The 12,599-nt window shown below is 38.4% G+C and overlaps 1 protein-coding gene across 1 annotated transcript in view; it reads left to right on the forward strand.

The window, feature by feature from the left end:
* Positions 1-5,460: 5,460 nt before the first annotated feature.
* LOC119422948 (platelet-derived growth factor subunit A-like) overlaps positions 5,461-12,599 on the forward strand; it is a 26,917-nt gene continuing 19,778 nt past the window's right edge. Inside the window, exons 1-2 of the mRNA XM_037690359.1 lie at positions 5,461-5,523; positions 5,783-5,879. Coding sequence (XP_037546287.1) covers positions 5,461-5,523; positions 5,783-5,879 — 160 coding nt within the window. The remainder of the gene's footprint in view (positions 5,524-5,782; positions 5,880-12,599) is intronic.

Here is a 12,599-nt window from a genome sequence, read left to right on the forward strand (position 1 = left end):
CAAAACAAACCTGTGTGTGTGTGTGTGTGTGTGTGTGTGTGTGTGTGTGTGTGTGTGTGTGTGTGTGTGTGTGTGTGTGAAATTTTATTGTGTTTAACAAAATTTAGTCAGACCTAACTTGTGCAGTTTATAGACACATTCCTTAAAGTCCTACCTCACTTTTTTTAGTTTTAATTGTGTACAGCAGTGACAAGTTCATTTTTGCAACTTCATTGATTTCATTATTTTCATCTTCTGAACCAGATGAATTTTTCATATTTTCTTGTCTTTACTGTTTGAGGTGACCAACAAGAATTACAGATGTTTGACGTACAGGAAGTACTCGTGCAAAGGGATGTTTAGGTTCATATAAGCAAGCAAGGACACATCTGTCCCACAGCAGGAACATTAGCACTTACAGACATTTGTGGGAGCAAAACCCATAATTTACTGTCATCATTTACAGTAAAAAAAAAAAAAAAAAAAGTCCATATCTGTTTTCAGAATTAAACATGCTTGAACACCAATCTTTCATTCAAAAAGCAACATCAGAAAAGCCTTGTAAATCTGACTTCATGATTGAGTTCACTCCACACAAGGACTCTGTGTCTTCACGTTCCCCAACAGACCTTTATTTTCTCTCAGGGCCATGCAGCCTGTGGAGAACAAACGGGTGGGGGGAGGGGTGTCTCTCTAGCATGAAGTTAAATCCCAGCATGTTTTAAATGGTAATCCTGGATAAATCCTCAGTTGGCTGATGACCAAACATTCATCAACAGCACAACTGGTTTTGTAAAATGTCTAAGCAGAGGACTTCACTCAGAGTAAAACAAGAAAATCTATTCTGATTTTTTTTTTCTGCTTTAAAAAAATGTGGGACCCCCCCGTCAAGCACCCCCCCACTTTACTTGACTGTTCCGTGCCTGACTCTTCTCAACTGAATTCACTGTCCAACTCCACATATGAAACCTCCAAGCACCTCATCTGTATGTTCATGGCGTCTTTAAGAGGCGGAAATACTTTAAGGGGCAGCTCATACGCTCGTAAGTGGCTGTTGTGTTTAAAATTAGTGTTTATATAATTATTTTCAGTTTACAAATCCAATATAAATTTTATTTGTTCAAGGCAGTCGTATTTGTTCATAACTTTATTATTAGTAAGTCTGAGAGTTACTGGATTCAAACAAACAGTTACTGGAACTCACCCAGTCAAAATAATAGTTCCCGGATCCTGTTCCAGCAGGATCTGACTCAAATTAAGCCCTGATAATAATACAGTCTTTAATCTCCACCCTGATTATATTATTTTTAATGGACTGGACTAAATAAAAAAGATAGTTGTTAATCCACACAATAGATAATCTTTTATAAAAGTTGGGGTTTTCCGGACCTAGAGATTTGCCTCAGTTTTTGGGTTTCCTGGTGTTTAAGTTGTGATTTGTTTTACGTTTCAGTTACAGTGTTTATTTCTGCCAGAGTCTTTTCAGTTTATTAGATATTTGTACTCATTTGTTCATCTGTTGCCTGGCAGATTTTGGGCTTTAGTTCTTAGTTTTCATGACTTCCATGTTTGCCCAGTTTCCCGTGTTCTTCGTTTTATTGGCGTTTGACAAACCAGCCTGTGCCCTTTCACACACACCTGTCATTAATCAGTAATCTTCTCAGCTGCTCTGGCTCAGTAATTAACTCTCACTGGATCAACTGTACTCAGTTCCTGCTCATGGCTGGATCCACAAGTTCTGTTCTTGTTCAGGCATGGCTTCTTTTCTTGTTTTATTACACCTGTTTGATTTGCTGTTTAAGTCACATCTTTTTATTTTCACTTACCTGTTTTTTTTCTTTTCTTTTAATAATTAATTTTGGAGTTTTGCCCACCTGCCTGAACTCTAGGGTCCTCAGCAACCTCACCATTAAACATTAATTAAACTTGTCTAATGGAAGAAGTCATTGTACTGGATCTGCTGTCTGAACTGTCCAGTTTGTTTAACTGGTCCATGTTGAAGTTCAGGCAAAACAGGAAAATAAAAAAAGAGAGAAACAATCATGAAAATTAATGGTTTCATTTCTTTGAGCTACAAAGATATGCTTTGCTCTGAGAACTTTTTTATTTTTATTTTTTTAAGCAAATGATGAACAAAAAAAAAAACTTTAAATACCATAAAGAGGCAAAAAGCCTTGGAAATACAACAAACCTCACATTTAAATTCCATTAAATTATGTCTGTTTCAGTCTTATGTATGATGAAATATTAAAATGTATACTTGGATAACTACAAAAGGTAAGTTCATAATTGTCCATAGTTTTTTTTTTTCCAATGAACCCTTCTTCCAAAAAAATAAAAAAATCTTACTGTTTTTAATGTTGATGACAGGAAGCTTTAGTGGTCCAAATGGTGAAAACAAAAAGAAGACAGGAGAAAAAAATCTTGATGGTGGTTAAGAAGTTGGTGCCAAGAGGAAGTGACACCAGTGATGCCATTCAGGAACTGAGTTGGCTTTGACCCATTTTCCCTCCATCTTTCCGGTTCTTTGTACTTTGCTCGCTCTTTCTGTGTGCTTGTGTGTGTTGGGTGGGGGTGGGGGTGGGGGGGATCATGTAAGTGTGTGTGTGTTGATTACACAGACTGCTGAAGGGAACAGTGGAAGGTTTGCAACATGTAGTTTTTGTAGAGCTTACATCAGCATCTGTCAGGCTACATTAAGAACATTTGGGCCAACTTTGGATTCCCCCCCCCCCCCCCCGCCCCCCGACACCTACACTGAAATTATTTGACTGAAGGATGTTAAGTAACTTGTAAAGCATGTGAGTGTGCAGTGAGATTAAGATGAGTGGGTGAAAGCACGTGTACCAGACGCAGACACAAGAGAGAATAAATGTGTACGTGCCTGACGGAAAGCTCGAGGCCGGATTAGATTCAATCTCTGCTTTGGGAAGAATTAACTTTGGAAATAAAATTCCAATTCCTTTACGTTTCCTCGGCAACCTCTTAGGGACTCAGCAAAAGAAGTGGTTGAAGCACTGCTTTGTATTTCGCTCATTCGCAGTTTGATGCACACACACACACTGATCATGTGCTACCACATATCAGTTTCAAAATGATTTCATGAACAAGTTCAACTTGAGCTACTTCCTGCACATTTCAAAGTAAAACATCTAGTTCATCTGTAACGTTGAGCCCCAGGACCACACAACTCTTCAGCAGGTCATGTAGAATCATTGTTACATAATAAAAATCACTTCTTTTATTTAGGTGAATTATAAAATGATCTTTTTGTGTGGGAACAACTTCTATTCTGGCTTAATAATCTAGATCATCTTAATTCATCACTATCTCTTTTCCAAATTAGATTAATATCTTAGTTCTTGTCAGAACGTATTTTGATTTTTTTAAATGAAGGAATAAGCAATAAAGCAAATGCAGGTACATCAAAAAAATTTGAAAATGTTCAAAAAATTCTGTCGATAATTTCATAAAGTGAAACTCATAGATCAGAGTGGAATATTGCAAGCATTTATTTCTTGGAATTGTGATGATTATGGTGTACAAATAATGAAAATCCAAAACTCATTGTCACAGAAAAGTAGAATATTGTGATAAAGTTCCATATTGGAAACTCGTGCACTTTGTGCACTATGCACAAACGTATCCAGTAGGTAATGCTGCTTTCAGTCCAACAACCCCCTGAACCAGAGACAATGTCAGAAGTGTTTTACCTGGACTGACTTCAGAAAACACAGTGGACCAACACCAGCAGAGGACACGGCACCAAACCATCACTGAGTGTGGAAACTTCACTCTGGACTTGAAGCAACATGGAATCGGTTCCTCTCCACTCTTCAACCAAACTCTTGGACCTTGATTTCTAAACGACATGCAGAATTTACTTTAATCTGAAAAGAGGACGTTAGACCACTGAGCAACAATCCAGTTCTTTTACTCCTCCACAGGTAAGATACTTCTGATGTCTCTGTTTCAGGCGTGACTTGACTTGAGGAATGTAACATTTGTAGTCCATGTTTATATTTGTCTGTGCATAGAGTGCATGAGTTTCTAACATGGAACTTAAGCACAATATTCAATTATTATTATTTTTTTATTATTTGTAAACCACAATCGTTAAAATTACTACAACAAAAAAAAGGGGCTTGCAATGGTTTACTATTTGTAATTTTTCTCTTTCTGAAGTGACTGATAAAAAAATATTGAACTTTTTCCTGATATTTTAATTTTTTTGATGAAAAATATTGAACTTTTTAAAATATTCTAAATTTTTGATAAAAATATTGAACTTTTTCATGATATTTTAATTTTTTTATTAAAAAAAATGAACTTTTTCATGCTATTCTATTTTTTAATTAAAAATTTTGAACTTTCATAATATTTAAAATTTTAATAAAAACTATTGAACTTTTTCATAGTATTCTAAAAAAAAAGATTAAAAAAATTGAACTTTTTCATGATATTTTAATTTAAAAAAATTGAACTTTTTAATGACATTCTAATTTTTTATAAAAAAAATATTGGATTTCATAATATTTTATTTTTTTGACTAAAAAAAATATAGAATTTTTTCACAATATTCTAAAAAAAAAATTATAAAAAATATTGAACTTTCATAATATTTTTTTAATAAAAATATATAACTTTTTCATAATATTTAAAATTTCTTCATGATAAATATTTTTGTAAATGAGAATCTTAACACATCAAATCAACTGCAAACATTTGTGCATCACGTCTCTAAAACAAATCATGTGTTAAAGTTGGAATTAAATCGTGCAGATGCTGTAAACGCAGATTCTGTGCGCTTTAATGCTGAGCTAAGTTTTACGACGCTCATTACGCGACGCGCGCTCACTGATGAGTGCCACGCGGACGCGCACAGTAGAAATCCTTGAACTGAACGCGTCAGGACTTCATTCACCACCGAACCTGTCCGCGCTGCGCAGAGGAGTTCTTCTCTCCCTCGTCTGGTTTGTTCATGGTGGAGCACCAAATCCAAACAAGACAGGTGGAAGAAACTTTTTTTTTTTTTTTTTTTTTTTAACTGAGTCACGGTGAGGACGGAATATTGGATTACTGGATGCGTTAAAATGTCAGACTTCTTCCATCAGCACCTGCTCTTCTGATGCCAAAACAAACAGCTGAACGTGAAATTGAGCTCAACTTTATGGGAAGTTCTTCATTATTCAAATGGCTGTGAAATACTGAGATTCTAGAAACCTGGGAGTTGTTTTCATTTTGGGAAAACTCACCCGGTTGTCACTTAATTGGAGTTTAAACTGGATTCACGAGACGGCCCTTTTACGCACAGGATTTATAACATTTATCGTTTTATGGACGCATTCATTGAAGCTGGCAACGTGGTTTATTCTTCCAAGGGATGGTTCTAGGCTCTGAAGCCCAGCAGGGAGCGACAGCCTGGCTCCTTCGTAGAAGTTTCGCCCCATCCTGGTGCCGATGCAGCGGACCTGAGAGGACATGAAAGCCGCGGTCTACCACCTCCTCGCTGGATTCTTATGCCTGTCACGCACAGCTGCTGAGGTGAGCAGAGTGGAATTATTCTGGGATTAGATTTTTCTACCACGTTTAGTTTTATGTCAAAGTAAACTAGGTTTGAGGAAACCTTTGTTATTTTACCGTTCAGAGTTACGTCGCCAATCACATCGCGTCATTACGCACAAAACATTTAAAGTTTTATCAACTTTAAAATAATAAAAGATTTGTGCATTGTTAATGTTTTGTGCTTTGCACGCATCCGTAGTGTTTTATTTGCTCTGTTAAACTTGTAACATTCTTTCAGGAGTCTCCTCTCCCCCAGGAGCTGCTGGAGCGGCTCGCCCACAGCCACATCCGCAGCATCAGTGACCTCCAGCGGCTGCTAGAAATAGACTCCGTAGGTAAAGCACTTCATTATGGCAGCTCCCACTCATACACGCTGGGCTGGTGCTCCTAAAGGGAGAAAACCTGGAAATACAGGGAGAGCACCAAACTGGTCAACCAGTTTGCTAGTGACAGCCAAAACTAGTTGTTCACATGCAACAGGAGGATCATCAGCCTAACAATGGATCATTAGAGCACTAATGATTGATCGTTAGTGCCCTGATGGTCACGTGCTATTCACAGGGGTCTGAGTGATACTAGCAATAACAGCATTGTAAGAGATGAACAGTGAAACATGGAGGCTTCCACCCGTTTAACAATGGACAGGTTCGCTTCACAAAAATGGCCTCCTTCACTCCTCTCTCAAACCATCATTCCTCTCTGTCCAGGATGTGAACATCTTCATCCCTGAACGAGTGACCGCTGGCCTGGAGATGAGTGTAGACTGCAGAGTCCTGGCCTGATTATGTTGCTCTTATGTGCTGGGCACATCCTTTTGGCCAGTGGCTGTTTAGTTTCCCCTTGTACTCCAGCAGGTGATGGGAGTCAAACTGCAAATACTGGTCTGTGTGGGTGGGTTTGTGGTGCACCTCAGTTTACAAATGTCCTCCATCAGAAACTGAGATCTCACAGTCCAAGAAAGCCAACCTGCCATTTTTTACATCTTCCCGCACATTTTACTGACCACAGAGTTGATGTGGTCAGTAAAATGTTGGACTTCCTGAGATTTGATTTGAACCCAGGTGTCGTCAAAGGACATCAAGGCTCTCTTCTCTACCTTCTCCATGTACACGTTGGCAACAATAGGAGAAACTGGAGACCCCATAGCACACCCATGTTTCTGTCTATAATATTGCTCCCCATATGTGAAGTAGGTTGACTGCAGGCACAGTTTCAAGAGTTGACACAGTTGTTCTGTGGAAAGCGTGGTCCTGCTGCTCAGAGTGGTGTCTGATTTTAATTTTAAACTGACCACCTCTACTGCATCATCAACAGGAATGCACGTAAAGAGTGACGTGACATCAAAAGAGACCATTGTTTCATCAGTCTCCATGATGACATCCCTCACCTTATCCACAAAGTCCATGGTGTTCTGTATGTGGTGTTCTGAGCTGCCAACTAAAGGGATGAGTACAGACACCAGATATTTGGAAACATAATTTGTGAGGGACAGAGTTTGTCCCGAGGACCTGACTTAACCTTGTTAGTTGACAGAGTTAATCATGCTTTTGGTTCAATCATGCAAACACTCGGTCTTAAAGGTAATTGGTACATAAATGGACTGTGCTTATATATCACCTTTCTATCTAATCAAGATACTCAAAGCTCTTTACACTATATTCTGTGTCCTCATTTACCCACTCAAACAGCACTGTACTAGATATCTACTAAGCTAATCTGTAGAGACTAATCGAGTTTTAGATTACATTCATACACTGATGGGACACACATCAGAGGCAATGTGGGGTTCAGTGTCTTGCCCAGGGACACTTCAACATGTGATTGCTGGTGGAATCAAATCCCCAACTCTCCCATTGGAGGACAACTGATCTAACCACTCAGCCACAGCCGCCCCAAGATACACCTTGTTTGTGAATTTTTGGTTAAACCATACACACTAGGCATGGCCACCCCTGGGTACAGAATACAGTCTGTACCCAGGAGCCTTGTCCTGCTCCAAATGTTTCAGGCACTCTACCAACTTCTTGTAGCCACTTCCTGGATCTCTTTTCAGCGCTCATAAGCATTTAAGTCACTAAGGAGCAATTTTTTCCTCTAATTTTTCATGTGTCTGGGCAAACACACACAAGCTCCCTGAGTGCATTGAGAACCACTGTGAGCAACATCATATATGCACGCTGTATGAGTATCACACCTGTTCAAAACCTGGGATCATAGCAAGTTACATGGCTTATTAAAAGAATCAAATTCCAGCAGCAATTTCTATTAGTTTACTTTTAATATAAGTGATTTGATCCACTTCAAATGAAAAATACAATAATCTTCTTGTTCATGAGATGTGTTTATGTTAAATGTGAGGGTCCTGCTTTGGTCTGGGTGAGGGTCCTGCTCTGGAAGATGGTTAGCAACACGGTGGACATTGGTGTCAGAAGCATGTTTGTAATGTAGGAGGACACATTGTTGGGGGAGGTCTGGGGGTTCTCCCCTAGAAAAATTTGAATAGATGCCATTTCCTGCATTCTGGTGTATTTTAACAGGTTGTTAAACATCTAGTTTTACCTACACAAGTAAACACTTGATTCAATAACTATTTTAGAGTTAATGGCACAACAAGACCTTCCTGACCAACAGCTCTCCTTGTGTGAATAGAGCAAGCTCCACTTCTCTCACACATCCTCGTGACAGTCTAAGAAACATAATGTAGCCTAAGTTAAGTTTTAGGTGAAAAAAAATACTAGCCAATATGAAATAATAATAATCACTCCTTCTTATCAATGGCCTAGCATAAAGCAATATGATCATCATCCTTCATGTTTATTAGTAGCATAAAATACCTAATTAAAATTCTGGGGCTAGGTCTACTGTAATTTTACCTAGTTGCAGGGTCAAGAGACAACATGTAGCATTAACACAGTATGAACAACATTCAGGGATTGTTTCTATAAGAATATTATCAAATATTTTACGTGAACGGTAAGATCACTCAACCCACGAGGAAATGTAACACAGAGTGAACTAACCTTGGACAAACTAACAAACAAAGATAGCTGTAATGGTGGAGGTAGTGAAGCTCACGGTGTTACCTGAGGCATTTAATGAGGCATTTATTTCTTATCGACCAACATTAAGGCAAAGAAGACGGGGAAAAAAAATCTAAGCTACTAATAATTTAAAATAGTTACTGCAGTGGGAGTTTTCTTGCTGCAGAGCGACACAGGGCAAGAACTCAGTGAAAATAACTAAGAGTCAATTTTACATTACACAACCTATTAAACTTCTTCTTTCAGCTTTTCCCTCTTCAGGGGTCACCACAGTGAGTCATCCTCCTCCATTTCACTATGTCCTCTTCATCCTCTGTCCTCACTTCATCTACCTCCATGTCCTCTCTAACTGTATTATCTCCTCTTTGTATTTTTCCTGGCAGCTGCGAAATTTCTAACATCCTTCTACCAATATAACCACTGTTCCTCCTCTGGACATGTCCAAACCATCTCAGTCTGGCCTCTCTAACTTTATCTCCCAGTTGTTCAACCTGTGCTGTACCTCTGATGATCTCATTCCTAATCTTATCCAGCCTCGTCACTCCTCAACGTCTTGGGATTGTCTTATTTACCAACTTTGTTTGACGTTGTACAACCATAAACTTCTGTGATAAATCCACAACACCAAATATTACTCCTCGGTATGCGATGAAATATGCAGTATAAAGCTTGGAAAATGTTAGAAGACAAACAGGTTGCTTGTAGCTATTTAGCTTCTTCGCATGTCAGCGCCGAAACTCCAGAAGACGCTGATTGGCTGGAATAACAGTTTGCCTGTGATTTCATTGGGTTAATTTTTTTTTTACCTTTTCATAAACTTCTGTTGTCGCCACTCAAATCATGTGACACGTTTGTTTTGACCAGAGGGGGTTTTCTTCCCTGCACTGTGCATGCATTCATGCGCTGCATACAAACAGTTTGTAGGGACCACTGCACTCGGGCTGACACTTTATTTTAAAGTGGGAGATAACCAGATATTTTGCTTGGGCATTTGCCCAGTTGCCCATATGGTTAATCCGGCCTTGTGGACAGTTCGCAACTGCGCAGCATAGACTTTCTTGCGCGCAGAGAATGTGCAAGCAGTGCGCAATTGGACAGACAGCTTAGAGAGAACATAGCTAAGGAGTGTCATAACTTTCTCATGATAGTCTTTCTGCGTCAAAATCATCTATCTATCTATCTATCTATCTATCTATCTATCTATCTATCTATCTATCTATCTATCTATCTATCTATCTATCTATCTATCTATCTATCTATCTATCTATCTATCTATCTATCTATCTATCTATCTATCTATCTATCTATCTATCTAATCTAATGTGAATGCAAAATAGTTAAACAAACAAAAATAGCACAAACCTCTTCCGGCATGTCATTCCAAAGCTAACTATCGTTGAGTGTTTCAACACTTTTGAGTCCAAGTCTAAAACTTGGAACAATGATAGTAGAGACATCTGAGGGTCCCAAGGAGCTGGAGGGGACCTAATGTCAGATATATGGCTTGGGGAGAGGCCTTCTTTGGGTTTGGGCAGATGTTTATGGGGAGCAAATTGAGCAAAAGCTAAGACTTCAAATAAACTCCCAACACCATTTGCTATAATAAATTATTGGAAAGGGAAAGAGACGTTCAGAATGAAAGAATCAAAAGTGACTTATACATCTTTATAGCTTTATTAACCTCAGTGTGGGTCCCAATCTATTAAAGTCTCTGGTTGACAACATATACTGCAGATTTATGTCTGCTGCAGGGTTCTGCATTAACTAGTCTGTTCCTAGAAATATCCTGTTTCAAAGTATAAGTTGCATCTGTCATAAATCAGAGTAGGAAGATATTGCATTATTCCATCACTAGGATGCTTTCCTAGAAGTTTCAGGAGGTAATTTTTTAACTTGAGAATTCAACTAATAAATCTAGGGGTGTCCTGATCAAGACTTTTGATCCCCCAGTATTGACACCAAGTAATTTAAAAATAAGTATCAGACAATACCAAGACCAATCTGACATTTTTGGAATTAAAATCTTTACAACACAGAATTACAGACAACACACCATGTGCATTAAAGTTGTGGAAGTCCGTGCCATCTTGTGCTATCAGTAGCTCTACATAAAGAAAACCTGCATTCTTGTTGTTCCTCAAGTTTTTTTATTTATTTTATATTATCAACAAGGGAAAATGCATCCCAGGTGATGGCAGACGTTTGGAACAGCTTGTGCAGTGGTGTGTTAGTTATGTAGGATTGGGAGGATACATAGTGGTGTAGTCTACATGATACACGGGTATACGGAGTATACCCACTAGAAAAGCTTGAGAATTTCAGTATACCCATTTAAAAGTGCCCAGTGATACATGACATATCAATAGGCACGTGTCATTGATACGTTAAACGGCAGCTAAATGCTTCTGTAACAATCTACCTGTATGCATCACTTGTTTATTACATTCACTTATCCAGAAAATTATTGTATAGCTAATACTTCTGTAATTACTACTTAATACTTGAACATGTTTTGCTTTGATACTGTTTTATAAATTCTGCAATGTTTTTAATATAAAGCCAACAGTTGTACAAAGTGTGTTGTACATTTATTCAAATACAATCATTTTAATCACTTGTATTATCTGATTGTATGATTGTTTTTTACACAACTTTTATTATGTGACTTTTAATCATTTTAATATTTTTTTATTATCTGTCTGTATGATTGTTTTGTTGTGTGTACAGCACTTTGGTCCTGTAGGTGTTTAAAGTGCTCTATAAATAAATCTGGTATGATATGGTAAATATAAGCATCAGAGAAATTTGAAAATGTTCAATATGCTTAAAAATCAAAATGAATTGACGATTGCATTGAACTAACCAGTGTACTTTGGTTTCTGAGCGCAGTATACCCACTACAAAAATGTAGACTACACCACTGGAGGATAGGACATGCATGGCTCCAACAGCTTGAAAAGGCAACAGAAATCTATTCTGGTTACCCTGCATGGTAAATTATGTTACATGTATCATAACCGTTTCTGACTGTCAGTGTCCAGTGGAAACTTGTTTCTTTTCTTTAGAGTTTCCTCTAAAGTGTGTTACTTAGCCGAGTTAGCGTGAACTCTGTGTACCCTGCTTGGATTTTAAAAGTCTAAATAAATTGGTGGCATTTTGTACCCCCACGCAGAGACTGTTGGATATGGTCACCAGCAAGAAGTGGTTAAAGATAATGGATGGATGTAGCTTTATCACAACTGTCACAAGAAATACCCAAATCGGAAATATTTCAAGTAGCTACTAAACTGCTCATAACACTCCTTTGGTAAACTCTGGTGCCAGTTGTGCTGGTCTTGCTAATAAATCAGAGCTGATTAATTGACTGAGGTGAGACAGGATGAAATACCTGTCGTAAACCAGGCCTCTGCACCTTCACCTAACTTTGAGCCGCTCAGATCCTCTCGATGCTTGCAATACATGGCGATCCTTTACTTTTTTTCCTTCTACAGTTCAGAGTGGTGCCACCATTAATCCTGGCATCATTGAGATGCAAATGCCGAGTGTGACAGCTCCCCAGTTTGATGGGGGTCAAGTGGCTCACTTCATTATACTGTTGTCATGCTGCCCATTATTGCTTTGAGGGGAGGGCCCGCTGGAAGGCTGCTCTGCTGCGATATATAATTCATGCTCAAATTCCTACACGTCAAGGGGCTCACGGACGCAGGGGGGAGATGTCGGAGGTGGACTTTGTTGTGTCATCAGCACACTGTGCGTGTATGGCCGCTTGCAAACAAATGTAACAAATACAATAACAAATGTCAGAACTAAACAAAAGGAACGTTATATTTCTGTTTATGGGACAAATCTGTGGAACAGTCTGTCTAAAGAAACCAAAGAGAGTAGCTCTAGTTTTACTTTTAAGAAAATAAAATATATATATTTTTTCTAGGTACAATGAAGTATATTGATTCAGATGTATCATAACAAACGGCTCTTATAAATTAGCCTGGTGATACGGAGACATCTGTTTAA

This window comes from Nematolebias whitei, chromosome 16, assembly GCF_014905685.2.
Source record: "Nematolebias whitei isolate Nwh7 chromosome 16, NemWhi1, whole genome shotgun sequence".
Classification (NCBI taxonomy): domain Eukaryota; kingdom Metazoa; phylum Chordata; class Actinopteri; order Cyprinodontiformes; family Rivulidae; genus Nematolebias; species Nematolebias whitei.